A 21,267-nucleotide genomic window follows, 5' to 3' on the forward strand; every position below is an offset into this window, starting at 1 on the left:
CTGTACAGAGGTTCAGCAGAAGAAAGGCTTATCTTTGTCAACAGGTCCAGGAAACACTTCGTGGAAAAGGTTGCAGTTCATGTGGATCTTAAAGAAAACAGGAATGGTTGTCTGTGGGGCACATCCTGAAGAGTGGATCCAAGTGGAGATAGGGAAATCACCAGGCATGGATGGCAGGGAACGGCCTCTGGCTAAAATGCCTGTTGCAGGAACAGAGGTCCCTGTGGAGTGGCAGGTGGCTCGGGAAGGATGAGGCAGGCAGCCTGGAACACCAAGTGTGCAGTCTGCCCTTAATTTGGTGGTGGTGGGACGAGAGGCTAGAAGTTTCCGGAGGAGAGGATCAAACATATCTACTTTTCATACTAATTGGAACAAAAATGTGTACATGTTTGTAAAATGCAGTAAGTGGAGGAGAGAAGATTGGAAATGCCCATCACAGGTGATCCATCACGCGGAATACTTCATTTAACAATCTGGAAAAGTTATGGCAAGATGGTTCTGCTTTCAGAAAATTTAACTTGCAAAAGTTGTGAACAGATTCACCCTCAAATTTGTTGAAATGTGTTTCCCTGTGTTCTATTGAATTTTAATCTTCTACATCTGCTTAAAGTTGGCTCTCCTTGCAGATAAGAGCACGGAGTAGGAGTAAATTACAGGGGTTTCAAGCAGGGTTACAATGACTGCCCTAGAGCAAGAGGGAACTTTCTGGGGCAGTGCAATTGTGCAATTAACTTGATTGTGGTGGTGAAGATACAACTCTGCCCTTTTACCCAAACCTCCAATCGCTTGAGTTTTATGATGTGTAAACAATACCTTGATAAAATTGTGGGGTGTGGGAAACACGAGAGGTGAAAATGTGTTGTGATGTGAAGACCTCCCAGATCTGTAGCTAGAGTTCTGGGAATTCAAACACATAGTTTTAAAAGCTTAAGTGGCTCAGAAGAAAAGCAGGTAGGTGTAGAGGGCATGATTGAAGGTAAACCCAAATTCATTTGTCACTTGTTACCCATGCCCTAATGCTTCTAGCTTTTAAGTTTTTATCAATGATAGATCATACCTAATAAAAGCTTACGTAGCCTAGATGTTCCTGAAACTATCATTTAGATGAATGAAATGTCTCCCATAATAAAATATTAATCTGGTCCGATTTTTCCTTCTAGCTGTATCTAACAACTTCAAGTGACAGTTTGTGGTTCACATGAGGTTGGTCACAAGAGACTATTGCTCCCACGAGTAGCTAAAAAACAGCCATAAAAGTTATAAAAATCATAGCTTTAGGGCAGCCCTGGTGGCACAGCGGTTTGGCGCCGCCTTCAGCCCAGGGTGTGATCCTGGAGACCTGGGATTGAGTCCCACATCGGGCTCCCTGCATGGAGCCTGCTTCTCCCTCTGTCTGTGTCTCTGCCTCTCTCTGTGTCTATGAATAAATAAATAAAATCTTTAAAAAAAAATCATAGCTTTAAAAGAACTCAGCAGGCCTTCCTCTGTGTAAAGTCTCCCCTCGTCACCCTGTTGGCATTCTCCTCAAACATTCCTCTTAGTACTTTTCAAAATGAGCTTGAATTTTTTATTTATTTATTTATTTATTTATTTATTTGAGCTTGAATTTTTAAAGACTTAATATCTGCCTTGCCTTCTAGCCCAGGGTTGGGCAGACTACAGCCCAGGGGCTGAATCCCCTGGGCCCAGGGGCTGAGAAGCCTTTCTGGGTGAAGGATTAAGGATCAAGGATTGGTCCCTCCAAGGGTGATACCAAGGGGTACTTAATCTCACTGAGATTTTTTTTCGGATGATAATAATCTAGTTCTGGAGGGACATGCCAAGCCAAGGATTAAAAAGCTTTAGGAGTTGTTTTTAATATTCCGATCAAGGGGTTAGGAAAATGGGAGATAAGGAATTTGGGAGGGAAGGGTCCCATAAGGTAGAGATTCTCAGCACTGGCTTGACTTCCACATTACTTCTGCTTTTGCTCCGATACAGACATGCAGGCATGCATGTCCTCATCAGCCCCTACCTCTGCCCAGGCCTGGCTTCTGATGCGGTTAAGTTTTGAAGAGAGCATAGATTTGTACATCTGAAGCCATCCCTTACATTCCTTCAGAATACTCTTGAGAATTAGAGGGGGAGATTCAAAAACAAGATGCACCAGAAATACAAAGTGGTTGATTCTAAGGCATGGATACCTGGAGGTTGACTGTGTATTCCCTCATATATTTTGCTGGAAATCATCTTCCTTATAAAAGCTTTAAAACCAAAACTTCAGACAAAAACATGGCCTTGTTCTTGTCCATCAGGGCAGGGGTTTATTCTAGGTGGGAGGGAGGTCAGGGGTTGGGGTCAGGACAGAGTCTAAGGAGGGTGTGTGTATCTGCAGCATTACTCTGCTTTTTACAAACCTCAGAAGGAAATATAGAAGGATAACCTCATGCCTGGGAGGGGCGAAAAACCTCTAATAATTATTAAACTTTCCCTGTTTTCTTTAGATTGGCTTCCAGTTGGTAATAGCTTCCCATGCACTGTGAAAGGAGCTGTCAGGGGATCAGGAGGCAAGAGAACTTTTCTTTTTCATGTGTCTCTTGTGGTTTGCATTTTGCGTCCTGCTTCACTTCTTCTCTGGTCCGACATTCGCTGACCCATGCTGACAGCGGGGTCCTGGCTGGCTCTACGTTAGCTGAACTGGGGCACCCGAATGCCTATCAGAAGAGATAGCAGGTCTCCACCAGCACTGTGGGGTGACTGGTGGCATTCCTGAGGGCACTCTTGTGTCCTGCAGCTTCAGAAGACGAGCGGGGTCCCCGTTGAGTCACCTGGTCAGACTTGCAGAGCACGCTGAGTGTACCTTGTGGCCAGGAGCTGAGCAACATCCATGGCCACCCCCACTTGCCCCTAAAATCTTGATTTGATCGTTCGGCCACTTCTAAAAACTTGCAGTTGGTATAGGCTTGCCTGTTCTTTGAACTGCATAAAACATGTTTTTAGGAAACCCAAAAACAAAGAACGCCAGGACAAAACTGCTAACAGATCACATGCAAATATCATTTATATTCCATTTATCTGTGCCTCTGATTCTAACTGGCTTGGAGCTCTGATTGGCAGAGGGAATTTGGCTGATTTTGTTCAAGAAAAAAAATTTTTTTTAAAAATGTCACATCTGGAACCAGAAATGAGGGTCTCGAGCCTGGAATAGATTCAAAACATGTGTTCTGACAACAGAGTTGGATACTTAAGGACCCTCACAGATTATAATCTCTGAATCTAGGTGTTTTCTGTGACTGCACACTAGCCCTTTCAGAAGTCTGTGCTCGTATATTTGGTTTTGGATCATCTGTGAGTGGAGCCTATTAATCTGTTCTCTAACTACATAAATGACTTATCAGGCTCTCTAATTTGAGTTCATTGCTGTTACCGTCCAAGTATCTACAAGCGAAAATAAAACCCAAAGGAAGCAAATCTTTTTATCCATCTGTTAAGACAATGAAGAAATAATGTTCATCTGATTTTCTAAAGTAGTTGCTTTCCCCACGTGGCATTAGAATCACAGAAGAGAAACACCTGGGTGGCTCAGTGGTTGAGCGTCTGCCTTCAGCTCAGAGCGTGATCCCAGGATCCTGGGATCAGGTCCCGCATTGGGCTCCCCACAGGGAGCCTGCTTCTGCGTCTATCTGTGTCTCTGCCCCTCTCTCTGTGTCTCTCATGAATAAATAAGTAAAATGTTAAAAGAAAAAAAAAGAATAATCACAGAAGAGAGAGCCTATTTGGGCTTGGCACAGAGAGAAAAGCTTCCGTGGAGATGTTGCAGTAAGGAGATGACTGAATCGAAAATGGTTCAGGCCTCCTACCCTCCCACGAGGTGATTCTGCAAGACACAAAAGTGGAACAGCTCTCGCCATCATCCCTGGTGTGTCTGCTTATCTGTTCAGTCGATGTTGTTTGCATGCTTAGAAACTGGTATAGGACAACCAGACAGCTGCTAAGCTACGGGGGTTCACCATCTAGGAAGTCCCGTGGTAATCTGGCACCTCCCAGGAAAGAGTGGGCGATGCCATTATTCCTGGTGTTCCTGATGTTTGAAATGTTTCCTGAGTGTTTCTGTCCACTCATTAGCGAATGGGTCAGTTGATCGGTCGATTACGTCTGTTGAGCTCTGATGCCTCGCCCATCATCTCCTTTTCCCGCCTCATTTGGCTTTTAGGAGGGGGAGGCTGTGTAGATAGAAGAGCTTTCTGCCTGTACCTCGCCAAGGTGATGTGTGTCTGTTGGGGATTCCCTGGGGGACGAGAAGAGCAGTGGAGACGCCAGGGACTCGTCCAGGACACTCGTGTTTGTTGTGGTGCGAGTGTCCCGTGCATTCCCGGCCACCGGGGTCGTCGGAGTGCCTACTCCCGTGGCTGCTCTTCGGACTGCCTGGCTGGTGCTGGTGCGTACGCCATGCTTTCTATTTTTTTTTTTTTTAAGAATTATTTATTCATGAAAGACACACAAACACAGAGGAAGAGAGAGGCAGAGACACAGGCAGAGGGAGAAGCAGGCCCCACGCAGGGAGCCCGATGTGGGACTCGATCTCGGGTCTCCAGGATCATGCCCTGGATTGAAGGAGGTGCTAAACTGCTGGGCCACCCGGGCTGCCCCGCCGTGCTTTCTAGCAGACGATTCTACACTTCACAACATCACTGCTGTCGACGCCCATCAGCAATGGATGTGTGCTCTCTCAAACTGTAAACACTGGCCTCCACAGTCCTTCATGGCAACCTGGCTCCATTTGGAAGGCAACTCCTCTGGGTCCTACCCAGTTGTCCTTGGAGGCAGTTTTGCTCTGTGCAAAAGTGGGCTCTGGGTCTGGCTTTGCAACCTCCACTCACAAGTACTATTCTTACACCGTCTCCAGTACACCAGCCACCCTATCCGTTGCTAACGTCAACATAGGCTGGTTTTGTGAATGGCATGAGTTAGTATTGTTTGTGATTTTTTTTTTTTTTAAGATTTTTCAGAGAGTGAGCAAGACAGAGCACAAGCAGGAGAAGTGGCAGGCAGAGAGAGAGAGAGAAGCAGGCTCCCAGCTAACCAGAGAGCCCAGTATGGGGCTCGATCCCAGGACCCCGGGGTTATGACCAGAGCCAAAGGCAGATGCTTAAGCCACCGAGGAGCCATAATATTGAAATGACAGGAGGAAACACCTGAGTATCACCCTCCACTGGAAGCTTGCTCTTCATCTCTCTGTTGTTGAGTCAGTTCCACGGTGCAGAATTCTGGTGGTACGGTTGTAGCACAGTGCCCTGCAGCAGCCTGCCACGGCGATGCCCTTCCCTACGTGGAGGTCAGGCAGCCCTGCACCAGCTGTGCAGCACAGTGGTGTGTAGTGTGATGGGAAGGGAGTTTGGGTGGTGTTGGTGTCCTAGGGACCTGCGCTCAGATCTGCTCCACCACAGCTGGCCCTTTCCTCTTGGGTGCCCAGTGCAGCATCTGACTGGGAGGGACCAGTGCACGGAGCCTACCATCCCGGGGTCTTCCATCTGCCTCTGCCTCACATGGCAACACCCCCCACCCCCACCCCTCACGTGGTGTGGCCTGTGATTCACCTTAACAGGTGAGGAAATGAAGCTTTTTGGCACACTGTTTGTTGCCTGATGTACTTTGGAAAGAAGGACCCTGTATAAATGTTACTTAGGTCATCCACGAGATGGACATGTTTTTCTTTTCCTTGGTGAAGATGATCGTTAACCCTGTTTGCAAAGCAGCAGTGAATTACTGATCACAGAGCAGTCTAAAAATGTTTAGTTGTGTTGGGAACGTTCACATGCAAAGTTATTTCACTGAGAACCTAACGAACAGCCTGCAGCTTTGCTCCTTACCATTCTGCCTAGGGACCAAAAGCCACAATGCACCTGGAGGTTTACTGGGCTTTCAGGTGATGGTGTGACACGTGTAAGCTTCACTCCTGAGGCCCCGGAGAAGAGAACCTGGTGCCCTGCCCTCCTTGGAGGTGCTCACAGCCCAGTGAGGAGAGCGGAGACCATGAACCACGCAGTCACTGGAGAGCGCCACGAGGCCTGTGCTGGGGGGCGACCTCCAGGAGCCCAGGGACTGTGTGATCGGGAGCAGAAAATTGCTACCCAGAGAGGGAAATCCAGTGCTGCCACAGGACTCCTCTTGAACAGATGGAATCTGGAAATAAAACCGCCACCTCTCAGATATGGAAACCGATTTAGACACAGGCCTGGCCAGCTCCATACCCAGATCAAAAATGTAGATGTGACTTAGAACAGTGTTGGGATTTCCAGAGCATTCCGTGTCTGTAACCTTTTTCCTTTTGGCCCTTTGGTCCTTTCTGCCCTGTCACAGGCTGTTTGGGCCACTGAGCAGCATTCACCAGGGCGGGTTTTCCTCTTCAGATTTGTTTTGTTTTGGTTCGCTGCCCTGTTGGAGACCTTTCACCTCCCGTTGCCCCCACCCCAGCCAGGCCAATAGGAAAGAACAGCACGGTGCTGGGCTCCAGCCCCAAAAGGGGTTGCGGGGCTCCCGGGGGTGTCGCCACTGCTTACATAGAGCCTAGAGCTGCAGAGCTGCAGCCAGGCCTCCCTCCTCCTGGAGCTGTGCTGGAGCTGCTCTGTTCTCCTTGGTAACATGTGATTAGCATGTTCTGCGTGACAATGAGAAGCCTAAGCTGCATATCAATTGCTGGGACTCTGGAATGCAGCTGCCTTTTCAATTTTCCTTTGTATGGCTTGACTCAGCTGCTCCAGTGTATACCTAGGAGCAAATACTTAGATGCTGTTGCTGGCACATCCTTAAGACATCTTATTTTTTTTATTTCACCATTGACTTTATACTTGAAAAGGTTTTATTTATTTTATTTTTTAAAAGATTTTATTTATTTTATTTATTTAGAGAAAGGCAGAGACATGGGCAGAGGGAGAAGCAGGCTCCATGCAGGGAGCCAGACGTGGGACTTGATCCTGGGTCTCCAGGATCACGCCCCGGGCTGAAGGCAGCACTAAACCACTGAGCCAACCAGGCTGCCCTGCCCGAAAAGTTTTTTTTTTAAATGGGGGGATATGCATACACAGAGACCGGCAGATACACATCAAAGACATGCAGAGCATAGACACACGTGCAACATACGCGGTGCACACATACATACACACAGGTACTGCGTCGTCACTTGGAACCTATTAGAAACAGATCGGAACATGACCCTTGCAGGACCCCAGATTCCCACTTGTGGTCCTCCTTGTGACCCTGATTTCCTCACTGGGGTAATAAAAACCAATTAGTGGTTTTATGGCTTTGGCTTTGTAAGTGTGGTGGCTGGGAGAAGGAAAGAAAAAATAAGGGGATGGAAACAAACGTGTCGCAGAAAGTGCTGTGCTAATGTAAATCTAACGAGTGCGGCATCAAGGTGGAGCACAGTGAACCCCATTCTAGAACAAGGAGAGACTGAGCAGTGTGCACACCTCCCTGAGGGAACTTAGTACCCTGCGGTCCTGCAAAGATGCCCCATCAGGAAGACAGGAAGGAGCCCGTGGGACCGTCTACCTGAGAGAAGCCGGGACCTACCCCTTGGGCAGACTCTGCAGCCGGTCTTTTGCTCCAAGTCCTCCTTTCACATATGTGAGTTCTCTTCTGTTTCTGGGCAGATCTCAGCACATCCTGCCTAAAACTCTGCAAATAGAGCTCTTTTTTAGTTAACATATTAAATGTGCATCCAGATGGCCAAAAGCACTTAGAGTTAAGCAATATATTATAGCTAATTTAATTATCTGTTTCTATGAGGTGGTGGATATTTTCGAAGTAAGTGGTACCAGGTGCCCTCGTGAGGATCTGTGGATACTGTATTTCAAGCGTTTTGTAGGAGAGGAGAAAACGTTCAAGCATGGCTCAGCTCTTTGAACCGAAGTATTGGGGAGGCACTTGTGAATGGTCATGAATGAGGTTTTACAGTCTTACAAGGCACAGTGGCCATTCCGCCACAGCAGGACAAAGCTGTCACTGCCAGGTGGAGGTGGGACACCGGAGCCCTGAGTTCTTCTCAAAAGGCGTTGTCAGCGTGTTTAATAGCCATTCAGTAACCACATGGCTGCTTGACTGTGTTCTCTAAGCATCCATCGTTATGTTCAGGTTATTTTGAAAACTTCTAGTTTCTCTTAGTGTGCACCTGATATGTATTTTTTTTTTCTTAAATGCCTAGCTTCCTGGAATGGGGTTAATATTTTAAGTTCTTATGCTTGGCCATTTTGCCACCATGTGTTTCGTAAGCTGAGGCAGTGTGTTCAGCATCTTAGAAGCAGAAACCAAAGCTGCCTTCTCTCTGGGTCCCGCTGGGACTGGAACTCCTCTGCCCTCCCCCACATATGTGACTTCCAGCTTTAGGTGGGGCAGGGTCCAGCTCTGTGTGGCCCAGGGTGGGGGGCTGGGCCCCAGCTGGCTTACAGTGGGGAAAGGGAAGGGAACTAAGTATGGTCTGGGTTCTGCTCTCCAGCATCCCCTGAAGCCAGAGGGGCCCATTCTTCTGAGGACATGATCAGAGGGACATGCACAGGGCAGTGCACCTGCAGGCCAGCAACCTGGGTGCGCTTGGGACATCTGTAGCACCCAGGCCTGGCATCACGATGTCCCAGGACACAGGCATGCTCCTGGGTCTCAAAGAGGATACTGGAATGAGGCTCCTTCCCTAGTGTGGGGGGGCGGAGTGGGGGGGGAGCTTTATCTGACTTGTTAGTTAGTAGGTTACATCTCTCATGGGTGCTGGTGCTCCACCTGCTGGTTCTCTGGTTGCCGCCCATCTTAGAGTTCCCTTTAGCAACTGCACAGTTGTCTCCCGGTGCAAAACTGCCCCTTCCTGAACAGAAGATTCCATCAGAAGCTCATTTTAGGACTTTGTCAGGTCAGGTGGAACCGTGGGTTGGCAAAGGCATGGCCTGCTGCTTTATTGCAAGTTTGGTACTTGTTAGCTCCTGAGCGTTGGCTATAGCACAGATAACCACACGCATGAGCACGCCTGTGGGAGTGTTTTGTGGGGACCTTTCTGTGTCTGTGTCTGTGCATATTAAATACTTGCATATGTGCATAAAAAGTGAACATAGAACTGGAAACAGAACAGTATGGAAAGATCAATGAACCACTGGCAGTGCCTGAAAGTCTTTGTTTTTCTCATTTTTAATAATATGCTACTGATTTTAAAGGTTTGATCAGTAAGTGGATTTGTAGGGACGCCTGTGTGGCTCAACGGTTGAGCGTCTGCCTTCGGCACAGGGCGTGATCCTGGAGTCCCACATCAGGGTGCCTGCATGGAGCCTGCTCCTCTCTCCGCCTGTGTCTCTGCCTCTCTGTCTCTGTGTATCTCATGAATAAATGAAATCTTAAAAAAAAAAAAAGTGGATTTGTAGCTCATGTTAGAAAGTTCTATCTCTTTGCATATGGCAATTTTCCAACATAAGCCACTTAAAAATACTGTTGCAACACAAAATAAGTATTTTTTAATAGAGCCATATGAGAATTTTCACCAACATTGTTTGTTTTGTTTTTGTTTTTAAAGATTTTATTTATTTATGAGAGACACACAGAGAGGAGAGAGAGAGAGGCAGAGGGACAAGCAGGCTCCATGCAGGGAGCCCCATGTGGGACTTGATCCTGGGTCTCCAGGATCAGGCCCTGGACTGAAGGCAGTGCTAAACCGCTGAGCCACCCAGGCTGCCCACCAACATTGTTTTAAAAAATCTTTGTGTAGGGATCCCTGGGTGGCGCAGCGGTTTGGCGCCTGCCTTTGGCCCAGGGCGCGATCCTGGAAGACCCGGGATCAAATCCCACGTCGGGCTCCCGGTGCATGGAGCCTGCTTCTCCCTCTGCCTGTGTCTCTGCCTCTCTCTCTCTCTCTCTCTGTATGACTATCATAAATAAAAAAAAAAAAATCTTTGTGTAAGTTTTTTTGCCCCAGAATGCAACTTGCATGTACGTGTATGTGTGTGTATATCTTACATGTGTGCATGTGTTTTTAATACTTCTCATCCTGTGATATGACATGCCAACATACAACCTGATGTTGTCCACTGGCTGTTTGGATTGGGTATCTTGCATTACAAATTGCAGTGGAGACAGGTGTCAGAAAACATATATCGATTTAATTCCTTAAAATAATTTAAGAAGGTTATCAAGATCTGGTTCTAGTCCTGTTTGCAGAAAAGATGTTACTTGGAATCATTTGCTCATTTTTATACTTTCTTCCTCTAGACAAGCAGATGCCCAGTGTCCAGAAGACAGTACAACAGCACAGCAGGACTTCCAGAAGCCATCCCAGCCCCCTAAGCCATCTCCCGCCTGGGAAGCTCCAGAGGTGCCCCAGGAGGCCCGCAGCCGAGCGGGGACTCTACCTCGAGATTACAGATACCCAGAGGAGACGCTCCGCCCAGGACCACAAGTGCAGAGCGCCCCCTCAGCCCTGCACACTCGAGGGCAGGACCCAAGGCCTGTGAACACTACACCACTCACCAAGAAGCCAGCCCCACAGAGGCCGCCACCGCCCAAACGTGAACCCAGGCCATTCAAGGGCCTGGCCGGTGGCACACCTGTGGCCACTCACCTAGGAGCCCCCAGCAAGTCCCTTCCACCACCGTCCCCAGAGGCCCTGGAGGCGTGTGTGGACCGCTTGTCTCTCTCCCACATCCCCTGTGCCTCGGTGGAGAAGCTGAGCAGCTCCCAGCCTGAAGACAGTTTGAGGGCCGCTGGTGAGCACAGCAGGCAGCATGTAGATGAGCACACAGCCTGTCCTAAGCGTGAAGCCCTGCTCCCCTCCAGATTCCGGCCCCTGCACATGTCCACCATGGAGACCTCACGCTCACCTTCTCCTCAGTTCGCTCCCCAGAAGCTGACAGACAAACCTCCCCTGCTCATCCAGGATGAGAATTCCACAAGGTACCACACTGGGACGGTGGCCCTGTGCCCTTCCCCTTTCATGAGCTCCGGCGGGAGGTTTGTGGTGCGTCTTTCCTGGGTGGTATCCGATGGGTACCTTGCTTCAGCTCCACACAGTGGATTTTCACTTGCTCCTGGGGACTAAGTCCGGGGTGGGGAGAGAATCCACAGTTCCAGTGGTCAGTTGGATTTTGAACTTGGTAGAGGGCTGTTCTGTTCCACAGGAGCAAGGGGGATGTGATGGAGGTGGTGACTATCCCCTGTCCCTTTCACCCAGGGCCAGCATTTAGATACGCAGCACCCACAGGCATCTGTGCACAAGGGCTATGTTTTCCCCAAGCACCTGTTTGTAATCAGAATCCATTTTATATTTTATTTTATTTTATTTTATTTTATTTTATTTTATTTTATTTTATTTTATTTTATTTTATTCTTTTTAAAGACTTTATTTATTTATTCATGAGACAAACACACAGAGAGAGAGAGAGAGAGAGAGCAGAAGCAGGCTCCATGCAGGGAGCCCGATGTGGGACTCAATCCCAGGACTCCAGGATCATGCCCTGGGCCAAAGGCAGGCTCTAACCCGCTGAGCCAGCCAGGGATCCCCAGAATCCATTTTAAAATAAGCATCAGACCTGCAGGAGAAATTGATGTTTTTCATAATGTCCAGTATTTCCACTCTGTTTATTTTTTTCTTTCTTTTTTTTTTTCTAAGATTTTCTTTATTTGTATGAGAGAGAGGGAGCACAAGGTAGAAAGGGGCAGAGGGAGGGGGAGAAAGAGAGAGTCTCAAGCAGACTCCGTGATGAGCATAGAGCGCAACTCGGGGGTCAGTGCCAGGACCCTGAGATCTTGACCTGAGCTGAAACCCCAAGAGTCAGCCATTTAACCAAGTATGCCACCTAGGCACCCCTCCACACTGGTTTTGTTGTTTTTTTTATTGCATTTTTATTTCTTTCATTAAAGATTTTTATTTAATTATTAGAGCAAGAGCATAAGCAGGGGGAGCAGCAGAGGATGAGGAAGAAGCAGACTCTGCTGAGCAGGGAGCCTGATGCAGGGCTCGATCCCAGGAGCTGAGGGCAGATGCTCAATCGATGAGCCACCCAGGCGCCCCCACGGTGTTCTTTACCTTATGTGAAGAGCCAAGCTGGTACACACCTTTAATTAAAGCAGACGAAACATGTGTTATATTGCATGGTGCTGCTGTTAGAAGTGCAGGCATGGGATTGTCTATCGTGCCTATTGAGACAGTGATAAGTGTCATCCAACAGGGACTGGCCAGTCAAGAGCACTGACTGTTTACTTTTTTCCTCCTCCCTGAGTGCCTTTGAAGAGCTGAGAAATGGAAGAGGTGGAGAATTTTCCTCTTGTTCTCTAGACCAGTGCTTCTCAGCCTGGGGGAAGGCAGTTTCACCTCCAGGGACATCGGGCTTTGTGGAGATGTTTTAGATGTCACAGCAGAAAAGGGAGTGTTGCTCCCGGCATCTAGTGGGCAGAGGCCAGGGAGGCTGCTCAGCCTCCTGCAGTCCCCAGGTCAGTCTCGCAGCAAGGAATTCTCGGTCCCGGATGTCCTGTGCTGTCAGTCACACGTGACCATGTGAATGTAAGTTAGTGAAACATAAAATAAATCCCGTGGCTCACTTGTACCACAGGCGGCTAGTGGCACAGATACTGTTCACTTCCTTCATTCCCAGAAAGTTCTGTTGGACCTTCTTATTCTAGAGTCTCAAGCTGCCTCTGGGGCCGCACCTGTGCTTTATGTTGTTCAGTGTGGATATCAGCTAAACATCCCTCCGGTGGGAGGTAACATTGTAAGTTGTGAAAGGAAGGAAAAGCACTGACATGGTTGTGGTGGGTCAGGTGTGCGATGCTCTTGCCAGGAAGCCAACAGAGGCCACTCAGGTCTGGACGCCAGCGTGAGCAGCATGGGGTCCCCCAAGAACACACCTGTGTGCTCCCGCCGTGCTCGTGACCCGTTGGTCTAGAACTAGGGAGTGGGTTTCATCTCTTCTCACCTGAAGCAAATGTGGATGTTCTCCGTGTGCCTTTGCTGAGCTCGAGAGAGATTTCAGTGAGCAGCGATGATACTTATTGGAGATACTGAGGGCAGAGAGTCTTTGGGGACCTGTATTACCTGGTTTTCCCACCACATCACTTGGGCCATGTCCCTGGTGGTAGAAGTGCTCATTCTCCTCTGTCTCTCTCCCTCTCTCTTTCATGATTAAATAAATTAAAAAAAAAAAAAAAAAAGGGCAGCCCAGGTGGCTCAGCAGTTTAGTGCCGCCCTCAGCCAAGGGTGTGATCCTGGAGACCCAGGATCGAGTCCCACATTGGGCTCCCTGCATGGGGCCTGCTTCTCCTCTGTCTCTCTTTCTTTCATGATTAAATAAATTTTTTTAAAAATCTTAAAAAAAAAAAAGAAGTGCTCAGACAGCTAGATTCTGGTCGGCATCTGGACCCATTGCCAAATTTGCCCTCCCTGTTCTGCGCTAGAAATGCGGTGAGGCAGATGGTGGCCGTGCCGCCTTCGAAAGTTGCTCCCCAGGAGATCGCCCATAGTGCTCTGAAATACTCCCCGTTTGCCCGGGTGTTGTCTGCCGCTGCACCGTGGTGCAAGAGCGTGGAATCCCAGGGCCCCACGGGCCCGGCCCTGCTCTGTGTCCACACTCCCCCACCGGTCAGTAAGGAAAGCGTGCCTGGGCCTGGCCTTCCTCCCCTGCCTGTCGTTTGAGCTCAGCTCCAATATCCTGTTCTTGCCCGGCCCTCTGCGGACTTTAATTTCCCTAGTACGAGCTGCTCCCCTTCTCTCCTTCTCTGTCTGGTCTCCCCTTCTTCCAGTTACCCCTGGATCACGGTGTGCATGTGCCAGCTGCCTGCTGGAGCTCGGGACAGGGTGCAGGGCAGACTCCCACCTTCGCTCACCTTTTGAGCAATTCCTGCGTGCCAGGTGCTGAGAGCTGCAGCCGGAATGCAGAGCAAAGGAGGTGCATGCTGCTGCCCTCCTCACTCAGGAATTCCAGAACAGGCATTCATGCCCAAAAAGGGGGCGGGGGCATCAACTCCTGTCCTAAAACTAGGTAGCTTACTTTTTTTTTTTTTTAAGATTTTATTTATGACACACACATGCAGAGAGAGGCAGAGCCACAGGCAGAGGGACAAACAGGCCCCATGCAGGGAGCCTGATGTGGGACTCAATCCCGGGTCTCCAGGATCAGGCCCTGGGCTGAAGATGGCGCTAAACTGCTGGGTCACCCGGGCAGCCCTGGATTAGGAATTGATACGATCCAGTTGTGGTAAGGTCTCATCTGCTGTGTTTTGCCCCTGATTTTGAAGTAAACATTCATCCAACTTTTCCGGTGTAGAAGTCTGGACACTTTTCTAGAGGAGAGAGCATTTATGTTTAGAAAGGACCAGGAAGAGATGCTTTGTTGGAAAGTATATGTCGGTGTGTGAAGGACTTGTTCTCATTGTGTTCTTTTTTCCATGTCTTCCTGCCCTGGAAATCATTTCTCCACAAGTGTGGGAAAATAAATACAGGCAGACTTAGAAGTCAGTAATAGAGCCTGGCTGGCTCGGTTGGGAGATCATGGGATTCGGGTTTTTTTGTTTTTTGTTTTTTGTTTTTTTAATTCATGAAAGACACAGAGAGAGAGGTAGACATAGGCAGAGAGACAAGCAGGCTCTACACAGGGAGCCAGATGTGGGACTTGATCCAGGGACTCCAGGATCACGCCCTGGGCTGAAGGCAGACGCTCAACCTCTGAGCCACCCAGGTGTCCCAGATCATGGGATTCTTGATCTCAGGGTAATGAGTTAAGCCCCACACTGGGTGTACAGCTGACTTAAAAAAAAAAAAAATCAGGGTGCCTGGGTGGCTCAGTCCTAAAGTGTCTGCCTTTGGTTCAGGTGATGATCCTGGGGTCCTCAGATTGAGCCCCATGTTGGACTCCTTGCTTAGAGGGGAATCTGCTTCTCCCTCTTTCTCCCTCTGCTCCACCCCCCCCCCCATTCTCTCTCTCTCCAATAAATAAAATCTTAAAAAAAAAGAAATAAGTAATAGGTGGTCCAGGTTTCTAAGTGTGGAATGAAAGGAATGAAGAGGGGTTCTTGTTTCTCTGTCTTTGCTTAAATAAAATGCCAAAAGTTTCCTTCTGAAGTTTAGCACATCTAAATGGTATTTTCCACCAAGCTGGCCTTTTAAAATTTCTTCACAAAGAAGGCATTGGGGGGGACTATATGTGAATACTTAGATAAAACATCTAGTAATTTCTACTGGAGGAGAGAAGACAATATGAAATTATTTTAGCCTGTACACTGCAGTAAACGGGAAAAAACACACTGTGTTCCCAGCCACCAGTTAAAGGGCAGGGGGTGGGGGGGAGCATTTAATATAGAGCACTGGAACATTCCTTGTGCTACACAGAATTTGGTCTGTTAGCATCACACTGTAGAGTGATTTTTTTTTTTTAAAGATTTTACTTATTTATTCATGAGAGACAGAGAGGGAGGCAGAGACACAGGCAGAGGGAGAAGCAGGCTCCACACAGGGAGCCTGACGTGGAACTCGATCCCAGGACTCCGGGATCACGCCCTGAGCCAAAGGCAGATGCTCAACCACTGAGCCACCCAGGTGCTCCTGTAGAAGTGATGTTAGGCCCACTAAGTTAGAAACAAGTTTGGAGTTTTGGCTTTGTGGTTTTCACTTGTTTTTTCCTTCCCTTCTGGGCACCAGCAGGTGGCTCTCTTTATCTAATCGGTCCTTTAAAAGTACTTGAAACGGAGGGCACCTGCATGGCTCAATCGGTGAAGTGTCTGCCTTCTGCTCAGGTCACAATCCCTGGGTCCTGGCATCAAGTCTTGCATCAGGCTCCCTGTTCAGCGGGGAGTCTACTTTGCCCTCTGCCCCTACCTCTGCGTGCTGCTCTGCCTACTTATTCTTTCCGTCTGTGTCAAATAAATAAATGAAATCTTTATTTTTTAAAATTTTTTTTAAATTTTTATTTATTTATGATAGAGAGAGAGAGAGGCAGAGACACAGGCAGAGGGAGAAGCAGGCTCCATGCACCGGAAGCCCGACGTGGGATTGATTCGATCCCGGGTCTCCAGGATCGCGCCATGGGCCAAAGGCAGGCGCTAAACCTCTGCGCCACCCAGGGATCCCTAAATGAAATCTTTGAAAAAATTTTAAATACTTGAAACAGATTTTTGTCCCAGTGGCCCTGGTCCACAAGGTCCCTGGGGTGCAGTCCAACGAGGTGTAGCTGAGGGCATCCACAGTGTGCAGGGTTCCTGGATGAAGCCCCATCACACTGACCAGTTCCGTGTTCTCTCTCCTGTGGGGTGCACCCCAGCTACTCTCACTGGGAAATGTTTTTTTATTAATCTTTCTTTCTTTCTTTCTTTTGAAGCAAAGTATGTATGAGCAGGATTGAGGAGGGGGAGAGGGAGAGAGGGAATGTTAAGCAGACTCCACACCCAGTGCAAGGGCTCCATGTGGGGCTCGATTTCACAACCCTGAGACCAAGACCTGAATGAGCTGCCACCACCACCACCACCCCCTTTTTTTTTTTTACAGGAAAAGTGTGTCCTTAGTGAATCACTTAAATACTAATGAAAGCAAAGTGTCCTGTCTTTGCCGCCAGATCCATATGTGGCTGGTGTGAAAAGCCGTGTGAAGCGTGGCTGGCAGTGCTGAGTGGTGGCAGGCAGGTGGAGGGTGACACCCAGGGCACACACCACAGGAGGAAGCTTCAAATTGGGGCCGGGGGATGGGTGGAGCTCAGTGTCTACTCAAAACACGACCACTCTTTCTAGAAATCTTCCCGTGGCCCAGACCCACACAGGCCCCCGTGGGTGTGTGCCGGCCCTGCTTTGAGCATTACAGAAGGCTGTGAGGATAGTTCGTGAAATAAGCCTAATAAGTGTTACAGGCTTCCCGACCAAACAAAGCATAACTAAGTAGAAAATGTAACTTGTTTACATTTGCACTATTATCAGCAAGAAAATGAGCTTTAAACCATTGCCTCTCAGTGAGCCCAGGGATACACCCTTAGGCTTCTCTAGGTAGGTGGGTGTGGGGGTGACTTTGAAAATGGAATCTGGGTCCGGAAACAGGGCCTCTTGCACCTCCATTCCCTGTCCTGGGCCGTGTGATCCTAGAGGCTCCTTCCAGCACGTTCTCCAGCTGTCCGGGGAGGCGAGGGACCAGCCGATCGCCATCCCTGGTAGCACCCTGTGCGGAGCTCGCTGTGTGTTTTCAGCAGATGGCTCTTCCTTCTCTTTCCAGAATTGAGCGGGTGATCGATAACAATACCACGGTGAAGATGGTGCCCATCAAGATTGTGCACTCGGAGAGCCAGCCTGAGAAGGAGAGCCGCCAGGGCCTGGCCCGCACCGCCGAGCTGCCCGCGCTGCCCAGCGGGCTGGAGAGAGACCAGATCAAGACGCTCAGCACGTCAGAGCAGTCCTACTCACGCTTCTGCGTGTACAGCCGCCAGGGCACTGAGCCCGAGCCGCAGCCGCCCAGCACCCCAGCGCCCCCCACCAAGGACAGTGGGGCCTCTCCTTCGGGGCTCAGCTATGTGAAGGCCAAAGAGAGGACAGCCGAAGACCTCAAGTCAGAAGAGCTGGCCCGGGAGATTGTGGGGAAGGATAAGTCCCTGGCCGATATCCTGGACCCCAGTGTGAAGATCAGAACCACCATGGACCTGATGGAGGGGATCTTCCCCAAAGATGAGCACCTCCTGGAGGAAGCCCAGCAGCGGAGGAAGCTGCTCCCCAAAATCCCCTCTCCTAGAACCACGGAAGAGAAGTAAGTACACGTGTCTTCAGTTCTGCAGCTTGCCCGTGCATGCTTCTGCCCTCTTGCCCTCTTAGGCTTAAAAGGGCAAGAGGCTTATCTGTAGATTTCTTTTCATGATAACTTTTGGGGGGCAGATTTCCATAAGCCCTGCCCGGTGCTTTCCAGCACATTTTGGTTGTTTTGTGACCCTCCCAAAGGAGCCACTAAGGCCCCTTCCTGGGGTTGCCAGCTTTGGGGCCTGGCAAAGATGTGAAAATACCACAGCTCCAGTGCTGTCTTGGCTCAAGGCCACTGTGATTCGGAGTGATGCCCACAGGCTCCTTTCTCAGAAGACAGCGCTTCTTAGCTGGGACATTGTATCCCTCCAGGGGACAGCTGGCGATTTTCTGATGCGTTTTTAGTTGTCATATCTGGGAGGTAGTCCTGGCATCCTGTGGGTGGAGACCAGGGAGGCTGTCAACACACTACAGTGCTCAGGACACCCTCATAGCAAAGAAGCACCCAGCCTCAAATGTTAATAATGAAGATTGATGATGATGATGATGATGATGATGATGATGATGATGATGGAGGATTTCTGTTCCTGGTGATGGAGCGCAGTGAGTGGATTACGTGGCCGCTGGTTTGGTGGCATGTCCTTTGCAGCCTGTCTCATTCACAGCTGCCCACACCAGTGTGTGTGTGGTTATGTTTGTCCTGTTTGTGTACGTCCTGTCCATCAGCACCCTTACCTGACAATATGTGAGAGTACCGGTGAAATGCAGCACAGAAGTACAAAGGGAGCGGACATGGCTGCAAGTAAAAAGGTGCATGTTGCACTTGGGGTCCTGTGGCCCCACTTACACAGAACTGTGCACATCTAGTCCTTGTAGATGTGAGGCTTCTGGTGAAAACCATCCCTCTGCTCTCTTCCCTCCTGCGGGGAGATTTTTAGACATCTCTGCTTATTTGACTTTTTCCCCTTTTTAAAAAGCTGCATTCTGTAGACTTTAGGAGTGTCCATTTGGCAAATATTTTCTAGTTGTAACATTGTCACCTACTCCCCTTCCCCCTTTGGCTGTCTCATGCCCCTGGCTGTCGTCTTTTGGTTAGCACCACTGTTAGCATGTCACAGGGCAGGCTGTGGGCTGGAAGGGGGCCTCTGTACCTATCATCTCAGCTGATTGAATTGCTGAGTTTTTCCCCAGGAAAGAGGAGCCAAGCGTGCCAGTGGCCTTGTCCCTTGCTACCAGTTCCACCTATTACAGTACATCGGCCCCCAAGGCCGAGCTGCTGATTAAGATGAAGGACCTACAGCAACAGCAGGAGCCAGAAGAGGATTCGGGGAGCGACTTGGACCATGACTTGTCGGTGAAGAAGGTAGGAAAGCCCACTGTCAAAGACTGCACGTTCGTAGGTAGGCAGGGGGAACTCGTCTCTCTGCTCCCAGCGTGGGCCCTGCTCCACATGTCCAGGGGCATGTGCATTTAGCTTTTGTGCAGGACGATGCTGTTTGGGGCAATAGCGTTAAGTCCTTTGTAGTTAAGCCTACTATTCCAAAACTGGGCCTTTTCCTGACTTGCCATCTTTGTATAATAAGATCCAAGGTCATATTAAGTGGGTACTAGTCTCATTCAAACTTCAACTTGATATGACCCTTGTATCCCATTTAATTTTTTTTAAGATTTATTTATTCATTCATTCATTCATTCATTCATGATAGACATAGAGAGAGGCAGAGACACAGGCAGAGGGAGACGCAGGCTCCATGCCCGGACCCCATGGGACTCAATCCTGGGACCCCAGGATCGCGCCCCGGGCCAAAGGCAGGCACCAAACCGCTGAGCCACCCAGGGATCCCCTTGTATCCCATTTAAAATCTAGGGACTTGGGGCGCCTGGGTGGCTGTCAGTGAAACATCTGCCTTCAGCTCAGGTCATGATCTCAGGGTTCTGGGATGGGAGTCCTGCAACAGGACTGCAACAGGTATTCCCTCTGCCCCTCCCCCATGTTTGTCCTCTTGCTTTCTCTTTCTCTCTCTCTCTCTCTCTCTCTCAAATAAATAAAATCTTTTAAAAAAAAATAAGTAAAAATAAAATCTAGGGACTTAATTGTGTGCCCTCTACCAAGTCACATGTTCTCTTTGAATATCAAGTTCCAGTACCTGTAACCAGATGATCATAATCCCAACAGTGGTTATAAAGTGCTTTGTCAACCAAAAAGCATCACTTGTTAACTCTAAGAACTCCTTAGGCATTTGGGGGCATAACAGGAGACAAAACAGAATAGAGTCCTCCCTGACCCGAGGGGAAGCTTGTGTTTAGCCAACATAAAAACACCCATACAATACAGGGTCAGCACGCTACGGACTCTGGGCCAAATGTGGCCCACCACCTGCTTTTGTAAATATTGAAATACAGCCACATAGATCCATTTCTGTATGCTCTCTGGTGGCTTTCACACCACAGCAGCAGAGCTGAGTGCTTGCACCTGGCCGTGTGGCCTGTAAAGTCAAAAATCTTTACTGTCTGGCCCTTTATGGAAAGACTTTGCCAGCCCTTAACATAGTACATTGGATGGTAAGAGAATGAAAACAGAGTGAGGAGTGGAGTGAAACAAAGGAATGTGATTACAGAGAGGGCCCCAAGGAGCTGATTACGGAACGGTGACCTGGGGTGCTGTGTGAGGGGTAAGCCCTGAGGGTGCCTAGGGGTGCTGTGGGGACAGGGACCAGCCCGTGCTAAGGTCCTGACATAGGAGCCTCACGATGTGTTGAAGAAGCAGCAGGGGCCAGGGGCTGGAGCTGGAAGAGGAAGAGGAATGGAGGATTGGAGATGAAGTCAGAATGAGGTTGGGGACCAGCGAGTAGTCATGAGGTCATAGTAGGGACAGAATTACCGCTATCCGTGTCAGTGTCATCACTACTATGTTAGCTTGAAACCTTCATGATGTGTCAGCACGCCAGATCTGTGCCAGCTAGGTGCTGCTCACCTGTTTTTTTAATAGGAAACCCTCAGCATTAAAGGAATGAAGAAATTGCCAAAGAAGGTCTGTCCCAGAGGACACCACATACTGTTTATTCCCAGGGCCTGGAGCCGGTTTAAATGCTACCAGGAAGACAAAAGGAGGGAACCAGCATTTTGTGAATGTTTTCATATGCTTAGTACTTTGGAAAAGAGCTTTCATTACAAAATACTTTTTTTTTTTTTTTAACAAAAGTCTTTGCAAAAAAATTATGCTGGAAGTCTGCTTCTGTCATTAGTGGTTTAAAAATGCTGCTGGTTGATTTCAGATATAATAGAAGAAATACCGTGACTCGTGCCGAAACGAAAATTACTTTCAGTGTTTTGGGAAACAGTACCTTTTTTTTTTAGATTTTATTTATTTATTCATGAGAGAGGCAGAGACACAGGCAGAGGGAGAAGCAGGCTCTATGCAGGGAGCCTGACGCGGGACTCGATTCCCAGTCTCCAGGATCACACCCTGGGCTGCAGGTGGCGCTAAACAGCTGAGCCACCCGGGCTGCCCAACAGTAGCTTTTTGATTCAAGGAATCGAAGGAAATGATTAGCATTTTGG

General features: G+C 48.8%; 1 protein-coding gene across 14 annotated transcripts in view; it reads left to right on the top strand.

Annotated features, from left to right (window-relative positions):
• Positions 1–21,267, top strand: part of SHROOM2 (shroom family member 2) — a 145,054-nt gene that overhangs the window by 113,925 nt on the left and 9,862 nt on the right. For 11 of the 14 annotated variants that reach the window (XM_072744967.1, XM_072744966.1, XM_072744964.1 and 8 more), the window contains 3 exons: positions 10,225–10,905; positions 17,195–17,719; positions 18,898–19,069. In XM_072744967.1, the coding sequence (XP_072601068.1) occupies positions 10,225–10,905; positions 17,195–17,719; positions 18,898–19,069 (1,378 nt within the window). Of the gene's footprint in view, positions 1–2,483; positions 2,547–10,224; positions 10,906–17,194; positions 17,720–18,897; positions 19,070–21,267 lie in introns of all 14 variants that reach the window. The other 3 variants (XM_072744970.1, XM_072744972.1, XM_072744971.1) reach the window with 1 other exon arrangement.

This window comes from Vulpes vulpes, chromosome X (assembly GCF_048418805.1).
Source record: "Vulpes vulpes isolate BD-2025 chromosome X, VulVul3, whole genome shotgun sequence".
NCBI lineage: Eukaryota > Metazoa > Chordata > Mammalia > Carnivora > Canidae > Vulpes > Vulpes vulpes.